The following is a 16,512-nucleotide window of genomic DNA, read 5'->3' on the forward strand; positions in this document are numbered from 1 at the left end:
CATTATTATTAACCAGTGTTGCTACTACACTCTATGACTATAGTGGGTAGGACAAAAAGGGGCACCACCCCTGCCCCTTTTTGTCTTGAAAGCCAAAGTAACCTTTTCAAATGTCAAAGCAAAGGTTGTCCCTGCACGTTGCATGTACCTACAACTGTATCTGACTCAAGAGGGGATGTCCTAAACAATTTAGCAAAAAAAAGAAACCAAAGAAGACTGTTGTGTGATAATGTAAGGTCATTTGGACCCTGCATTCCAAGCCCTGCTCTTTTCTGAGAGTATCTGTGTATTTTCTTTTAATTTGATTGTTTTCATAGTCTTTCTGTAGCCTTAAGAAAATAAATGTTTGTGTTTCAATTCAGTTCTATTGGCAGCCAGGCTGTAGCATGAAATGTCTACTGTCTGTCCTCTGCTGGCCTAAAAAGAAAAATGCAGGCAGACAGAAACATTTTATTCGTGGGGAGGGATATTAAGTGCATCATTTTAGTTTGTCAAGGGGAAGAGAATGTACAAAAAATAAGGTGCAATGATGAAAATGACCATCACATTCCCTGAAATGGGGCTCTGTAAATATTCTCATGAAACTGTACCGCCGTCTAAAGGTGTGGGAAAGAAATGACTAGACTCTTATTTATCACTCATACAAGTACCTATAGCAAACATATTGTTGCATCAAACTCCCAGGCAGTGCAAAATGTGAGTACAAGAAGTTTTAAAAGCTAAATAAACAAAATACCAGATACAAATATACCAAAATCAGCTAAATATACAAATTATCCAAAATAGTAAACATATACAATATAGTAATCATGATTAAAAGTAAAAAGTGAAGTGAACGATACAGATAAAGTGGCAACAGTGTATAACAAGCAGTAATACAGGTATAGTATAATATATACATAGGTGAATGTCCTTCAAGAGTTTATTGTTCATTGTTCAAGGCTCTGATAGCCTGTGGGAAGGAACTCTTTATACAGTCTAAACAAAGCCATGAAATCACAACACATTTAACAAGATCTAGTAATATTTTTGTTGCTGCAGTGATTATAGAATAGGCCTACTTCTCTGTTCCCATATGCTTGTTTTATTTAAGTGTAAGATAATAAATGTATACAGTTATTTTCTAATATATCATAATTGTTCGCAAATAATCTTCAATGGAGTTTGAAAAAAGCCTCTCTACATTTACTGTCTAAGGGGGACCTGGTGTAAGCTAACTTGCAGCATCGTAAATGTAAGGATTATGATTTATAAGAAAGATATTGAAACTTTAAAAACTACTGCTTCTATTGTAATCTAAATCCTCTGGAGAAAATTATAAAAATCCTGTCCACAAACTCCTCATTTTAGATATAGTTCAATATGCAAAATGAGGTTTTTCATGCAGAACAAAGAATATACATATTTATGTAACAATGCTATAGGCTAATAATAGCTCGATTATATCTACATATATGTACATACATGTAGATATCTAAAGGTTACTCAAAAATGTTCATCTTTTGAAAATTAATGGAGATTTTATTTTGAATGTCTTAAAAAACTAAAGTGTAAAAATGTAACCCCTTTTTTCCTTCTCTCTTTTTGTATCATTTTTTTGTACACTAAATTAATATATCAATTTATCCTTTACGCTATTTGTTTATTTTTTCTATTTTTATTAGTGTTCATTATTTTAATGGTTGATTGGTTAAACAAAACAAAAAAATGTAAAACTTGCAGAGGAGTCAAATGACTACACATCCCATGATCCTCTCTTCACCCGGCGCCACTTCCGTTGTAGGACGAATATTACAAGGTTGAGCCAAGCTTTGAGAACAACAGCTAACATCTTATACAACGCAGTAATAATTGAAGTTCAACCCTCTCGTGTCTATTTGACTGTACTTGTCCTTGATGGGAGACAGAAAAGCTAAAATATAGATTATTTACGAAACAATTTCTGGGTTTTGGTGACGACTTGGCCTCATCCTTATCTCATTGGCTCTCTCCTCACCTTAAGTCTTTTCCCGCGCTACTAAGACAACACACCGAACTGTCAGTCTGTAGCGGTAGCAAGCTAGCCTCTTGCTGACAATTTAACGTATTTTTATAACGGTACCGGAGCTGTTACTATATTGTCAGGTAATGCCGTCCTCGGATTATGACTCGGCCTGTCTGCCGGACATATTACCGCTGTACTACCGACGGCTGTTCCCCTTCTCACAGTATTATCGCTGGCTGAACTATGGAGGAGGTGAGTATCCTCGTTAGACAGCCCGGTGAAAGATAGCAAAAGTAACATTAGCAAGTTAAATGAACGGAGCTGTTAACCAATGTTTTGTTATTTGTGATTTAGTGAGCTCAGCTGCACGTGTTGATGACATTGTGTACCATATTGTCTGTATGGTTCAACATGGTGTCTTCTATTCCCCTCCATGCCTGAGTCAAAAAACCAACAACACCAGAATAAGAATAAGGTTTAATTCCAATTATAAATTTGCTTTGGTGCATACACTAAACACATTAAGAGGAAATGACAAAAACACAGGCACATTACTGCATTAAATGTAGATTAAAGCAGTTGCAATACAAATGTATAAAAGAGGCATTGATTCCCAACCAGAGTATTTTAAATATTATATAATATATAAATATATATTTATATTTATATATTTATTTTTATTTATATTTATATATATATATATATATATATATATATATATATATATATATATAAATAAATAAATAAATAGATATATATAAATAAAACCAGACCAAAAACCAGAGTATTTTATATATATATATATATATATATATATATATATATATATATATATATATATATATATAATACTCTGGTTTTTGGTCTGGTTTTATTTATATATATCTATTTATATATATATATATATATATATATATATATATATATATATATATATATATATATATATATATATATATATATATATATATATATATACACACACATTATTATTTATTTATCTTTAATGAAAAATTTACTTCCAACCTCAGTGCAGAAGAACTACTTCCAGAACCGAGAGTTCTCCTTCACACTCAAAGATGACATCTACGTCCGCTACCAGTCGTTCAGCACGCAGACTGAGCTGGAGAAGGAAATGCAGAAGATGAACCCTTACAAGATTGACATTGGAGCCATATACAGTCACAGGGTGAGACTACACGCATCTACTTTTGCTTTCACAGTTGTTTTTTTATGTCACTGCAGAAATAATATGGTTAAAGTTGAATATGTTTGTCACCCACAGCCCAATCAACACAACACAGTGAAGTCAGGAACCTTCCAGGCCCTGGAGAAGGAGCTGGTGTTTGATATCGATATGACAGATTATGACGATGTCAGAAGCTGTTGCAGGTGAATTTATTATGTGGTTCATTTTGTTCAATTCAACATATCTTGACAGTCACATTACTGAGATAACACAAACTCTCCTTTTAGTGCTGCAGACATTTGCTGCAAGTGCTGGACCCTGATGACCATCGCCATTCACATCCTGGATAGAGCTCTTCGAGGTTTGTTTGTCATCGCTTTTTGTTTCATGTTATATTCTATTTTCCTCAGAATTAGCATCAAACCCTTTTTTTTTTAATGTGATCTAGAGGACTTTGGTTTCCAGCACCTGCTGTGGGTTTATTCTGGCAGAAGAGGAGTGCATTGCTGGGTGTGTGATGAAGCTGCCAGGAAGCTCTCTGTTGCCGCACGCTCTGCAGTTGCAGAATACCTCAGCCTGGTTAAGGTAACAGTATTTTTAGCTTTTTATTAGATGATTAGGACAGAATATCCATATGAGCGGCAGGGTTTCGTTTTCAGCATTGTGTGTGTGCATCCGTGTGTTTCTCAGGTAAAATAGTGGCCAACAACTTAATTGGCCATAACATAACTTGTCTACTACTCTTAAATTCTTTAATAACCAAAATTCTTTTAAAATGTTTAATTATATTCTGCATTTATCTATAAAATACTGTATATTATAGCATACCATTATAAGATCATATCTCAAATATCAATATGGATACTGACTTTAAACATCCAGAAGCAGTTGGGTTAGAGTCAAGACCCTGGCAGGCTCCATAAGGCACGAGTGTAGCACGTTTAAAAAGCACTGTGAGGTAACAAAAGGTTGGATGTGCACTGCTCCAGGTAAAGTTGGGCAAAAGTACAGTGTTTAGTGTGGCAGGAAGTTAGTCACTGCAATGATAAGTCGAAAAATGTAACCGCAACCAATTTAACTATTGATTAATTGTTGTCATTTTTAAGTAAACATGCAAAACCTTTTCCCTGGTTTAAACTTCTTTTAATTGTGAGGATCTGATGCTTTTTTTTATTACATATAATATATTTTTTTTAGGTTTTGGACATTTGGTTGAATAAAACAAGCTATTTGAAATATGAATTAATTAATCCGTAATGATGTTATTTGCAGCCCTACATGGAACTACATATGTTTTCATTTAGATCTTTTTCTTCTATGTTTGTTATGTGTTTTCTCTATTGACTGCTGTTTTTATAGGGAGGTGACGAGATGATGAAGAAAGTTGTGCTCACAGATCCAATTCATCCTTTATCAGGTAAGAATCAGATCTTGAAGGTCAATAAAACTGTAACTGTGTTTGTTCTGTTTTAGATGTTTTTTTCTAATTGCACCGACTGTTATTGAGTCTGTATCTGTGATTTCAACAGAGAGTCTTTGGCGGTGGTGGAGCAATACTTCTCCCGGTACGCACTACAAGACCAGGATATACTGGGCCGCAAGGAATCTGTAGACAAAGTGTTGGCACTCACGCCTGAAGATATCCTTTTCACAACATGCAGTAGAGCCGATGTCAAATGGAAAAAACTCAAAATATTGATCAGATATGAGAGTATGATCTCTTCTTCTGTTTGGTCAAAAACATTGTGAAAATAACTGGACTTGACCTTAACTCCAGGCTTTTACATGTAAGAAAAGAATTACAGGAGGACTTCCTATATGAGAAGAAACCCGAGAACCGTTGGAAATTGGTGAAGGAGCAAGCCAGAAGGAGACGGGTTTGTAATTCTGCTCATAGTAATCAATGAATCAATCAAAACTTTATTACACTCAGGGTCCAGATAGACAAGAATTTATCTAATTTATCAATTAGAATAAATTACATACAAAAGAACAGTAAGAAATCGAGGTAAGTAAGAAGTCAGTGTCCTACAAAGAGACAACTATACCAATGTCTCCACAGCTGGGTTTGGTTATTGTGTACTACTAAACCTTATGTTTGATAAACCCAAGTTTATTTCATTTTCAGAGTCATTAAGCCTGCAAATAAATGTATACATGAGATTTCTTTGTTTTTTTATATGTGAGATTTCTGAGATAATGACCTTGTTTAACCTTGAATTGATTTTTAAATATTACAGCGAGAGAGTTTATAATAAACAATCACATTGATATAATCTTCCTTCCTCCAGGGCACTTCCAAAAAGGGCCAATACTTTGAGGAAGAAATCATGCTGCAGTATTGTTACCCACGGCTCGATGTGAACGTCAGTAAAGGGGTGAACCATTTGCTGAAGAGCCCCTTCAGTGTCCATCCCAAAACAGGTGAGCATAGATCTAATGAGACTTAATCCAGATGGCACTGACTGAGTCTCACTGATATTTCTCTCTTTTGAACTCAGGGCGCATTTCTGTTCCCATGGACCTCAAAGAGTTGGAAACGTTTGATCCTTTTGCCGTGCCCACAATCAAGTAAGCGGTAATTTAATGGCTCATGCTCTGTCGTGTGCAGCGTTTGATATTCGTCAGAGCTTATGTCGTAACTTTTATTTTTGTAGTCTGATCTGTGAGGAGCTGGACCGACCCAGGACAGGCGAAGAGGAAGAGAAGACAGAGGACACCAAAGAGAAGGAAAGCGAGCAGGACGCAGCAGAGAGTCGAAAGATCAGAGGTGAGATTCTGAAATCTGAATTTCAGGCTTCTTGTAACACACACACACACACACACACACACACACACACACACACACACACACACACACACTCCTTTTAAAATAATCTTTTTTTCCTGGCTCACAATTAGGCAAATTCGAAATTAATTGAAAAAAGATGGCCATCATTTCCAAAAATCACAGTTCAAATATTTATCTTTTAGGGTGATGTCATAAAAGGGTGGTGACGAAGCTTTGAATGTAAAATAAATAAATAATGACATCATTAAAAACAGGATGAACCTACACCTAACCACCAACAAGAAGAGTTCTGCTTTATTCTGAATGTCTGAGCAAGAGTGTTTCAGCTCACTGATTATTTTTCTTGACAGATTACAAGAGAACAAGCCTGGCCAAGTATGTGAAATACTTTGACCAGTTCCTGGATGGGATGGCTCGCTCGTGGAAAGGAGAACTTCTCAAAAAAAGTGGCAAGTTCGATTCTTGGTAGATGAAATGAGAGCGACTTTAAGAAGTGTGTTCTTTCGTGTAATCTTTCTTTTCTTTTTCTTTTAGATCTTCAGAAAGACTTCTGAACTGGACATCAATCAGAAAGTGATACAGAGTACTGAAGAATTGTTAAGGCTTCAATTCACATTTATGAGATTCAGTAATAATACATTCATAAACAAAACATAAATAGATCATCTCCTTACTGCAGGATTGTTCTACTACAATACACATTTTATGGTGTTTGTCTGCTCTTTGCCTACATTTTTCTACTGTACAGTCATTTGTGAAAATAAATTTGGTATTTCAAGTTTTTCAAAATCTTGTATTCAAGTTATTTTATCAATAAGAAGTTTTAAACATTTCTGCCTACAGGTTTCAATGATAAATATGTAGGTTATGGACACTGTTCATAGATGTAGTATTTAGTCATTATATCCACATCACTGATCTTCACATCATCTCATTGTGTAATATTAATTTCGAGGTATTTGCACAACTATTGTCATTTGATTTTTTCCTCATGGCCCCAGCCCTACTATCCTGTTAATGCTGAACATGTTATTTTATCACATTTCTTTTGCTGCAGGTGAGGTGACACAAACAAGACAGAATAGAGCATTATTTATTGTATCCCCATCCTGAATGTGCTTTTAATTCAAATCTTTATTTGAACTTCAATTAATGTATGTAGTATCCCCTCTATTACAATATCTGTATTGACTGCTGGGTGGTTTCAATCTATAACAATTCATTTAATATGCTGTTCAAATGCATTGTATGTATATCTAAGCAGCCAAGTCACATACAGCTATCAGATAAATGTAGTAATGATATGAAAGAGAGTAATAAGATGATAAAACTTTTCTATATTTATATCGATGGCCAGGGAGTTGACTCAGCTGGCTTGGATGTAACGGAAAGTACACAAGTACAAATACTCACTTACTCAATTATTAATTATTAATTAATTAAGTGTTGTACTTAAAAAATGCTGTTTTTTCTTATTAGGTGATTTGTAGAAGTATAAAGTAGCATAAAATGAAAAAAGCCAGTACAAATATTCAAAATTGTAACGTGGCATTGTAGTTTAGTAAAATGACCATGGAGCCCATTTCTGCCAGTAAAGATCCTTTAAGTCATGGTAGTGTAATGACAAACTTTGTCGAAATAATGACTCAGTATCTCAAAATAATAGGAATCTACCTCAAAATAATGGGAAATATTGACTTGAGTTTCCTCAATAAAATTACTCACATTGGTGGAAATAGGCATTCATAAAATTATTATTTTTTCTACAAGTCTAGATCCTTAATAATGTACTCTATGTGGATGTTATTATATTTCCTACAGTCAGAAAATCACAGATTGTGTCTTTAAATCCCCCGGAAGTAGAACCAACCGCCCCAAACCGGATATTACCGCGAAACTGGGGTCAGAAATTCTCTCTCACAGCCATCTTGGATATAGCATCCCGAGTCGGTAAGTGTCTCCGTTGATAATCCAACATCATCCAGTCGTTTCTCACTTATTCCCGTCTATATTTAAGATTTCATGCGTTAAAGTAAAGTAGCGTTATCAGGCTGGTGCAGATATGTGTCATCTTTCGTGTCTCTGTTCAGTGATATATGAGCCGTTGTAACACCGATTACTGGCTCAAAATGGGGGGGGGACATGATGACTTCCAGTGAACAAGCAGCCTGTTAGGGCCGCAGTGAGCTGTGTGTCAAGTGGTGTTAGTCTTACTTGTGTGACAACTCTAAATGTGTGTAAACATGTGATGGTAGACTTCGTTAATCGCCCTTAGCTTTCCTCCTATGGAGGCTGTCGGGATCAGAGAGCTAACTGAAGCTAACGTTAGCTAAATGTTGCTTCAACAGCTAAAGCATGGGCTCTGTCACCTGTTCAACCAACTGCAAGTCACTGTCTGAACCGGCTAACTACGATACTTCTTTGGCAGTTCCGTTCGGGAAATTTACACAAGTTGAACATACAGTTATTGCACTTTTCATAGACTTACAAAACTCAAGCATTTGTGTGCCTATGACAATTAAACGGGAAATCTCAGTTGGCAGCACACTGAGTTTGGTTTAGCAACATAAAGGACTGATGTATAGTTTAATTATTCGGTGTTTTTTAATGGTGGGATTGTAAATAAACCTATTGGAAGGGCAGGAGTTAGTATTCGCGGTTTAAAAACACGCGAGTAGGAGGAGGTGCAGTTGAAAGGAGTGTACCATGGGTTGCCCAATGATCTTCCTGCTAATTTGTATTTGACTATACATAGTTTGGTTAATCAAGTTTTACAGAGGCTGCTGAGACGGGCCCTTCTGCAGTACAGCATGACTATCTGAATCACTGATTTAAAAACCAGAAAAATAATCTTCTTGCTACTATCCATGCTAACGTTGGTATTCCTTTACTGGCAGTTTTTAGGCGTTAGCTTGAGCTAATACACTTTCTTTCTTTCTTTCTCTTTCCTCAACAGCAACCATGCCTGGTGAAGCCACAGAAACGGTCCCAGTCACCGAGCAGGAGATGCAGCAGCCTCAAGTGGAGACCGGTTCGTATATTTTAACTTCTCCTTAAAGGGCATGATATAATGCATATTGTACAGGGTCCTGGGACTCAAAAGAACAGGTGAATTGCTCAACAAATGGCTTTCTATAGAAGGCCATTTGTTGAGTAGAGGAGCAATTTTGCATTTGTAGGATTATTTGGTTTAGGGGGTTGGACACTGAGCTGATGTAACAGGTGATGGTTATTTTGACTCACCAGCCATGTGTTGTAACAGTGGCTTGCCCACTGAGGGCTCTACAGTGGGGATATTGCTCAGCTTGGCTTGAAAAGAGTAATCCAGGACTCCTTTTTTATTTACACAAACTCACAATGGTGTGTGGTGACTTGCACTGACAACTGGATTTAGCACACAATGCATGGTGTAGAGGAGTGTGGTTTTCCTTTTGCATGATAAATGCCTCGAAAACCAACTTTGTGTAGATCTGTGTTGCATATCTATTTTAGCCGGACATTCAAATATTGTTATTTAATTATTTTATTTTCAGCTACTAAATTAAACGCAACCTATATTTTTAGGGTAACCATGTCATTTTCTCAAGTTTGGTTATAGTGGCACCAACATAGTTTAATAATTGTGGACATATTTTTAAAGTCAGCATATTATACATGGTGGTCTTTCAACCAAAAATGAGGCAATGAATGGTTAATAAAATGAACAATGGAATTTTCTGGTGTTTTGATTTAATGTTTTATCAAGGAGAGTGCTGGAGGAAAAAAAAATCTTCATTCAGCATAATTCTCAAATTGCATATTACACATGTTTTTATACATTTTTGTGCCAACAGTGGAAACTGTGCACTTTATTTTGTGCTTAACATCACATTTTTATAAAGAAACTACAAGGCAACAGAAGACTCCAGAGCAGTTCAGAAGATGACGTTTGAAAGCAAAAGACCTTACATTCGAAATAAAGTGTTTCCATAATTACAATGGCAGGGGCGATAGTTTCACCCTAGGTGGGTCAGTACCAGACACCACTCAAAATAAGGTCAGGTGCTTTGGGTCATTATTTCATAGGGATTGTTTTGTGTTGGCATTTTCTCACACTGCCCTTTTTCCTTTTAATGCTGACCACAATGCTCTCCCTTTTTAGTTGAAGGGCTTTGTAATGGCGTGCAAAGGGATTTTAGACGTTAAGTAATGACTCCACATAGACTTAAATCAGTGCAATAATGTAAACATGCTAACCTGTCTAATAATAAATTCAAGGTTATACTTCGTAAATGCATTAATGTCTTATTTTCATGCACAGTTGTGCATACATCCTCTGGTGTTTCTCACATATTGACACTGCATGGAGTTTGGGATATTTTCTTTTACTTACTGCACCTAACACCTTTTTTACTTTTTTTATACTTTGGCAAACCAATGGCCAATAACACGTCAATTAACTCCTCACAAACTCATCGTTTCTGTTCACATATGGGGTAGGGCTGAACGATTAATTCATCGAATTTAATTCCGGCATCGCGATGTAATGGAACACAATTTTCAGACCGCAAAAGCTGCGATTTATATAATTTTTTTTACCGTTTCCCTAGAAGAATGAACAGTTAATGTGTTTACAGCAAGGCTTTGAGTTATTGAAATATGTTTTTAGTGGTTATTTTTTCTTCCGATTTTTAAGTTAAGTCATGATTATATTTAAATGTTTACAAGACTGGCAGTTATAATATTCTACCGCGATTGAAGGTTAAAACAATTCCATTGCAAATAAAGATATGTTCATATCTAATAATTCATGCATCAATTGATTTATATTTATCATAACCCGTGGACCTGGCCTACATGAAAGAGCAGTTCTAAATGTTGACTATCCATTGTGTTGGTCAGAGTGATTTATTGCTTGTGTATATTGAATAAGACGGAGGATAAGGAACTTAAACAAATTGCATTCTGAATCACAATATTAGTCTACAAAAGCAAAATTAGACTATTTCCCAAATCGTTCAGCCCTAGTGTGGAGCACAATTTCTTCTTCACTTCACGGTGTATTCATGAAGCTCTTTGCGTTGAAGTAAAATTGCTCACCAAACAATTACTGTGATTGCCCTTCCCCCTGTTACTCCTGTTGATTTTCCTTAATCAGCTGAAGGAGTATTGGATTCTTCTGCTCCTCCTGAGATGTCCATTCCTGTGATCAAGGAAATCCAACTGGAGAATCCTCCAGAAATCTCTCTTCCTACTCAAGAAATAACCTCCCCAGAAGAAGCTAGCATTCAGATTACTGGTGATGAAGAAAATGGTGTCACTGCAACTCAAGAAATTACCAAGCAAACTGAAGGGACTGAGTTGGTGGCAACGTCTGTGTCGCTGGAAGAGGTGAATGCTGACCCAGCAGGGGCTTCAGCTGACTTGCCAGTTCCTGAAGAGTGTGTGCCTTCTGCTGAGATGCCCATTGTTTCCTCAGAAGAGCCACCCGCTCATGAAGAAACGGCTCCAACTGTAGAGGTACAAAGTCTGCAGTCTGCTGTTGCTGCTGAAGAGTCATCCAGCCAAAAGGTTGAGCAGATTTCTGTTGAAGCAAAGACCACTGGAGATGAGCCCAGTGCCGTGGCAGAAGAAATTCCTGATGTTCCGAAACCATTGGCTCCTGAAGATGTAAAGCCAACTGATGCTCCTAAGACTGAGGCAGAAGACTCGAGGAATCTTTGCCTGGACGCAGCTCAAGATGATGTGTCGCCTGGTGAAGTTGATGTGGCTACTCAAAATGAAGATCTTGGCAAGAAAGACGCTGTTACACTTATCTCCAACGCCATTCGGTCAAAGGAGCCCTCCAAATGTGAAGGCCCATCTCTTTCCACTCGCCACCTGTCAGGTTTGTTTATCCTGAAAACCAAGAGCTCCCCTCTCCCCACTTTTTTGTCGCGATCTATTTAATGCACCTTTTTGATCAGGTTGGGCATATTTCTTCGCAGGTGGTAACACGAACGGGACAAGCTCAAATGAACAAAGGTTTAATGCTTCTGTTTCTATTATAGTGGATTTTGTCAGGGCAGGTCCTGGTTTTTTAACTATAATTTGTCTGCATCTGAAATGGTTGCTTATGGTAGGTTATTTTATTTCACTTTTATCACTCATTGCCAGGAACGGCTTTGTCTAAATAAAATAAATACATAATGTACTTGTGTTTTATTTGCACAGGATTAAAAAAAAAAAGAAGTAATTAATTTGGCCAGGTGTTGGTCAGTCCTACCTTGACTCACTCGTTCAGTGGTGCAATAGCAGGTGCGTTTATTCACTTGCTCTGCAAGTGTGATATTTCATCATGTGGTGGTTTGCATTGCAACTATGGTTTTCCCTTTTTTGTGCATCCTGACTAAATAGAGTGGTTTTCTGTGTGAAAATAAGTAGTATGTACTGTGCATTTTGAGTGGCGTTTTTGCATCAAACTCTAAAGTTAGGCAGGCGTGTCCTTTTCCTAACACTAAACAAGGATATTGCGTCTTGGTTTGTATAATTTAATTCGCATGAGTAAGGTTTCCCCTTTTCCCAGCAAAACGTTTTTTAAAGAATGATTTTTCCATTCAGCTACACCTCCTGCCCCAGCTGCCTCCCAGAAACCTCAAGCAGCTTCTGGCCCTGCAAAGCCCAAAAGCAAAGATGCAAAGAGTGCGCAGGGTTCCTCTGCCCCAAAGGCTGTCCCTGGCAGAAGAAAACGCTCCTCTCTGTCTGCCTCTTCCTCCTCTCCCACCTCCCCTAAGTCTACATCCTCCACAACCCCCCTGACGCCCGTGCAATCTCCCCTGGCTACCTCACCTGGCAGCTCCTCTGCTAATCAGGCTAACCGCTTCACCCCGAAAGTTGTCAAGGCTGGTAAACGAGGAAAACCTAAGAAGGGAGAGGCATTTGTGCCCGCTCCTCCCCCTGTGGAGTGCAAGGTCATACCAGTACATGAAACACCAGTAGGTGGCGAGGCGAGCCCCAAGCAAACTGTAGTTGAAGCTAAACTTGCCATAGTTGAGCCAAACAAACCCTTCGCAGCTGCTGCAAAGCCTGTTGTAGCCCCAGTTGCTTTCAAAGTTACCTCAAAGCCTGCTGTGGCGCCTCCAGTTTCATTTTCAGGTGCTCTTGCCTCTAGCCCTCCCGCATCAGTTGAAGTTAAGAAAGCATCATCAAAACCTTTTCCTGTTATTGCAGCTGCTGATGATCTACCTCCACTCATCCCACCTGAGAAGCCATTTAAAAAGCAAGAACCAATACCTACTGTAGAGTTTACTAAGGTAGCTTCCAAACCAAAGACAGACATTGAGCCCAAGTTTGTGCCTGTTGAGGTTTCCAAACCAGCTCCCATTGAAGTCCTTAAAACAGCCCCAGCCAAAATTGAGGCCGTTAAGACCCCTCTAAGCAAATTTGCTCCCATTGAGGTTAAGCCAGCTGCTGAAGCCAAACCTGCTCCCGTTGAGGTTAAGCCATCTGCTGAAGCCAAACCTGCTCCCGTTGAGGTTAAGCCAGTTGAAGCCAAACCTGCTCCTGTTGAGGTTAAGGCTGCTAAAGCCAAACCTGCTCCCGTTGAGTTTGCTGAGCCCAAACCTACTCCCGTTATGGTTGCCAAGCCTGCTTCTGAGCCCAAACCTGCTCCCATTGAAGTTGCTAAGCCAGCTGCTGAACCCAAACCTACTCCCGTTATGGTTGCCAAGCCTGCTTCTGAGCCCAAACCTGCTCCCGTTGAAGTTGCTAAGCCAGCTGCTGAACCCAAACCTGTTCCCGTTGAGGTTGCCAAGCCCAAACCTGTTCCAGTTGAGGTTGCTAAGCCAGCTGCTGAACCCAAACCTGCTCCCGTTGAGGTTGCCAAGCCCAAACCTGCTCCAGTTGAGGTAGCTAAGCCAGCTGCTGAACCCAAACCTGCTCCCGTTGAGGTTGCTGAGCCCAAACCTGCTCCCGTTGAGGTTTCTGAGCCCAAACCTACTCCCGTTGAGGTTTCTGAGCCCAAACCTGCTCCCGTTGAGGTTGCCGAGCCCAAACCTGCTCCCGCTGAGGTTGCCGAGCCCAAACCTGCTCCCGCTGAGGTTGCCGAGCCCAAACCTGTTCCCGCTGAGGTTGCTAAGCCCAAACCTGTTCCCGCTGAGGTTGCTAAGCCCAAACCTGTTCCCGCTGAGGTTGCTAAGCCCAAACCTGCTCCCACTGAGGTTGCTAAGCCCAAACCTGCTCCCGCTGAGGTTGCTAAGCCCAAACCTGCTCCCGCTGAGGTTGCTAAGCCCAAACCTGCTCCCGTTGAGGTTGCTAAGCCAGCTGCTGAGCCTAAATCTGCTCCCGTTGAGGTTCCCAAGCCGACCCCTGTGATGTGTCCTAAACCAGAATTGGTTGAGGTTAAAACTGCACCTGCTGAGGTTGCCAGGCCTTCCATACCAGCAGCTGATAATCCATCTGCTCCCTTAAAACCTGCTCCAGTTGAACCTGCTGTTACTGCCCCAATTCCCCATAAACTCACATTTGCTGAGGCAGTTGCGAAACCTGTCCCTGTTAAGCCCGAGGTTACGGTAATTGGTAAAACTCCTTCTGAACCCATCTCATCACCCAAAACTGCCCCCACACCTGCTAAAACCCCTGTCAGGGTGGAACCTGTGATCAAGAACGACAAGGGTATTTTCTTCTTTCTCTCTTTGTGCCTGCTGTTTTTCCAACTTTCGGTCCAGATGCTTAGATGTCGTTCTGTTAAAAAGCCACAGTTGTGAAGTATTGCTTTAAATTTTAAGATATCCTTATAAAAAAAAAAAAAGATGTTGCCTACATGGATGCTCCTGTTATTGAAAACATTTCCTTCTGTAAGTGCATACTGTCCGCCATGTTTTATTGTTTCATCGGATGTCTAATTAGTTTTTATTTAGTCAGTAAAGGTCTCGTGTCGGCCTGTTGAATGCGGTATTGGATAAGAGGGTTTTGTTTTTTAAATGGCTGTCATCACAGTGACCCTTTTGCAAAGTTAATGGTTATTTCAGTTATGTTAACTGGAACATTTTAGGGTGGTATATGTTCATCTCGGGTAACCATAAACCTACTGTATTTTTAATCACTATTAACCTGCCTACTTTCATTCCCCAGGTTTGATGCAGCATATATTTTAGCAACTAAACATGCAATAGGTATCATGCTGTGATTAACCTTTGGTTTCTGTTGGTGCTTTTTTTTTTAGGATCTGGTACAGAGTCAGACAGTGATGACTCGGTCCCTGATCTGGAGGAACAGGACTCTGCACAGACACAGACACAGCAAGCTCAGGTGAGAGTTCAGTCTGGTCTTTAATATCCGGTTCACTGTTGAGTTGAACCTTACCAAAAAAGAACATTACAACATTGTCAAACACTTTGAACTCTTCAGTGATGATTAACACAGTGACTTTCGTTCTTCTGAACCTACTGAAGCCAGCCTTTCTGTCCTGAGAAGAGTGTCTACTCAATAACTAGCATTACATCAAACAAAATGTTTGACATCAAACTTCACATAAAATGTGGATGAATGTTCTTTTACAGCTTGCAGCAGCAGCCGAAATAGACGAGGAACCTGTCAGCAAAGCCAAACAGAGCCGCAGTGAAAAGAAAGCACGAAAGGTAATGATCCGACCTGCGTTTTCATGTCATTGGCTTGTTAATGCTTTTTTGTGAAGCCACATTTTTAAAATGACTTGTTTTTCTTGCAGGCAATGTCAAAGCTTGGTCTCAGGCAGGTAACGGGAGTCACCAGGGTCACCATTCGCAAGTCGAAGAACATCTTGTTCGTCATTACCAAACCAGACGTCTACAAGAGCCCTGCATCAGACACGTACATAGTCTTCGGTGAAGCTAAGGTTTGTAGCCAACAAAGGTTCTAGCCACCTTTTTTTAGTCTTCAAGTCTAGTGATTACACGTGTCCTACTATCCTGTCTAGTCTTAGCATTTTATAAGGCAGCAGAATTCACTTTGATAATGATACAATGGGGATGGTCAATGGTGCGAAAGACTCACCGCTGAAAATGTTCTGTATTAATCCCATTTTACTCTTTTGTTCCCCAGATCGAAGATCTTTCCCAGCAAGCCCAGCTGGCTGCCGCAGAAAAATTCAAGGTACAGGGAGAAGCTGTATCAAACATCCAGGAAAACACACAGACGCCAACAGTACAGGAGGAAAGCGAAGAAGAAGAGGTTAGATGCCGTTTTATTCAAGTGAAGACTTGTACAAATATGTACTTGTTTATCATACAAGATGTAACAAATCATTATTATTTTTAAGGTGGATGAGACCGGAGTTGAGGTGAAAGACATCGAACTCGTCATGTCGCAAGCCAACGTGTCGCGGGCGAAGGCTGTACGTGCCCTGAAAAACAACAACAACGACATTGTCAATGCTATTATGGTAAGATTTCAAAATGTTTCTAATGGTAGTAAAATGGTTTGCGCAGATCTCTGTAGATCTCTGTAGATAGCTGTATGGAGAACTCTTCAGTGATGATTAAAACAGTGACTTTCGTTCTTCTGAGTTTAATGAAGACAACACTTCTGTCCTGAGAAGAGAGATTATTTTAA

At 39.2% G+C, this 16,512-nt stretch overlaps 2 protein-coding genes and 2 non-coding genes across 7 annotated transcripts in view; all 4 read left to right on the forward strand.

Annotated features, from left to right (window-relative positions):
- The first annotated feature begins 1,793 nt into the window (after nucleotides 1–1,793).
- On the forward strand, nucleotides 1,794–6,753 carry prim1 (DNA primase subunit 1). Its single transcript, XM_029435467.1, has 13 exons — nucleotides 1,794–2,236; nucleotides 3,016–3,173; nucleotides 3,270–3,376; nucleotides 3,461–3,534; nucleotides 3,622–3,758; nucleotides 4,533–4,590; nucleotides 4,681–4,812; nucleotides 4,959–5,050; nucleotides 5,465–5,597; nucleotides 5,675–5,744; nucleotides 5,831–5,943; nucleotides 6,315–6,413; nucleotides 6,499–6,753. Exons 1-13 carry the CDS (start codon nucleotides 2,128–2,130, stop codon nucleotides 6,516–6,518), a joined length of 1,302 nt encoding a protein of 433 aa, XP_029291327.1. The 5' UTR covers nucleotides 1,794–2,127; the 3' UTR covers nucleotides 6,519–6,753.
- A 1,080-nt stretch (nucleotides 6,754–7,833) lies between these two features.
- The window catches only part of naca (nascent polypeptide associated complex subunit alpha), an 8,853-nt gene continuing 174 nt past the window's right edge, over nucleotides 7,834–16,512 (forward strand). Inside the window, exons 1-9 of one of the 4 annotated variants that reach the window (XM_029435434.1) lie at nucleotides 7,851–7,914; nucleotides 8,921–8,995; nucleotides 12,544–13,871; nucleotides 13,902–14,595; nucleotides 15,146–15,231; nucleotides 15,483–15,560; nucleotides 15,650–15,796; nucleotides 16,003–16,131; nucleotides 16,220–16,342. In XM_029435434.1, the coding sequence (XP_029291294.1) occupies nucleotides 8,926–8,995; nucleotides 12,544–13,871; nucleotides 13,902–14,595; nucleotides 15,146–15,231; nucleotides 15,483–15,560; nucleotides 15,650–15,796; nucleotides 16,003–16,131; nucleotides 16,220–16,342 (2,655 nt within the window). In that variant the 5' untranslated portion in view covers nucleotides 7,851–7,914; nucleotides 8,921–8,925. Of the gene's footprint in view, nucleotides 7,915–8,920; nucleotides 8,996–11,101; nucleotides 11,831–12,543; nucleotides 14,596–15,145; nucleotides 15,232–15,482; nucleotides 15,561–15,649; nucleotides 15,797–16,002; nucleotides 16,132–16,219; nucleotides 16,424–16,512 lie in introns of those variants that run through there. The other 3 variants (XM_029435435.1, XM_029435433.1, XM_029435436.1) reach the window with 3 other exon arrangements.
- LOC115011471 (small nucleolar RNA SNORD59) lies at nucleotides 15,324–15,397 on the forward strand. Its single transcript, XR_003832589.1, has one exon. It is a non-coding gene; the product is annotated as a small nucleolar RNA SNORD59 (small nucleolar RNA).
- LOC115011472 (small nucleolar RNA SNORD59) lies at nucleotides 16,426–16,499 on the forward strand. Its single transcript, XR_003832590.1, has one exon. It is a non-coding gene; the product is annotated as a small nucleolar RNA SNORD59 (small nucleolar RNA).

This window comes from Cottoperca gobio, chromosome 7, assembly GCF_900634415.1.
Source record: "Cottoperca gobio chromosome 7, fCotGob3.1, whole genome shotgun sequence".
Lineage (NCBI taxonomy): Eukaryota > Metazoa > Chordata > Actinopteri > Perciformes > Bovichtidae > Cottoperca > Cottoperca gobio.

What these genes read in the sequence shown, in the direction of transcription:
- prim1 (XM_029435467.1), top strand. Translation starts at nt 2,128, where the DNA reads ATGCCGTCCTCGGATTATGACTCGGCCTGTCTGCCGGACATATTACCG. An exon ending in CTGGCTGAACTATGGAGGAG is followed by an intron (nt 2,237 to 3,015) that starts GTGAGTATCCTC and finishes TTCCAACCTCAG; the next exon opens with TGCAGAAGAACTACTTCCAG. An exon ending in GTTGGCACTCACGCCTGAAG is followed by an intron (nt 4,813 to 4,958) that starts ATATCCTTTTCA and finishes CCAGGCTTTTAC; the next exon opens with ATGTAAGAAAAGAATTACAG.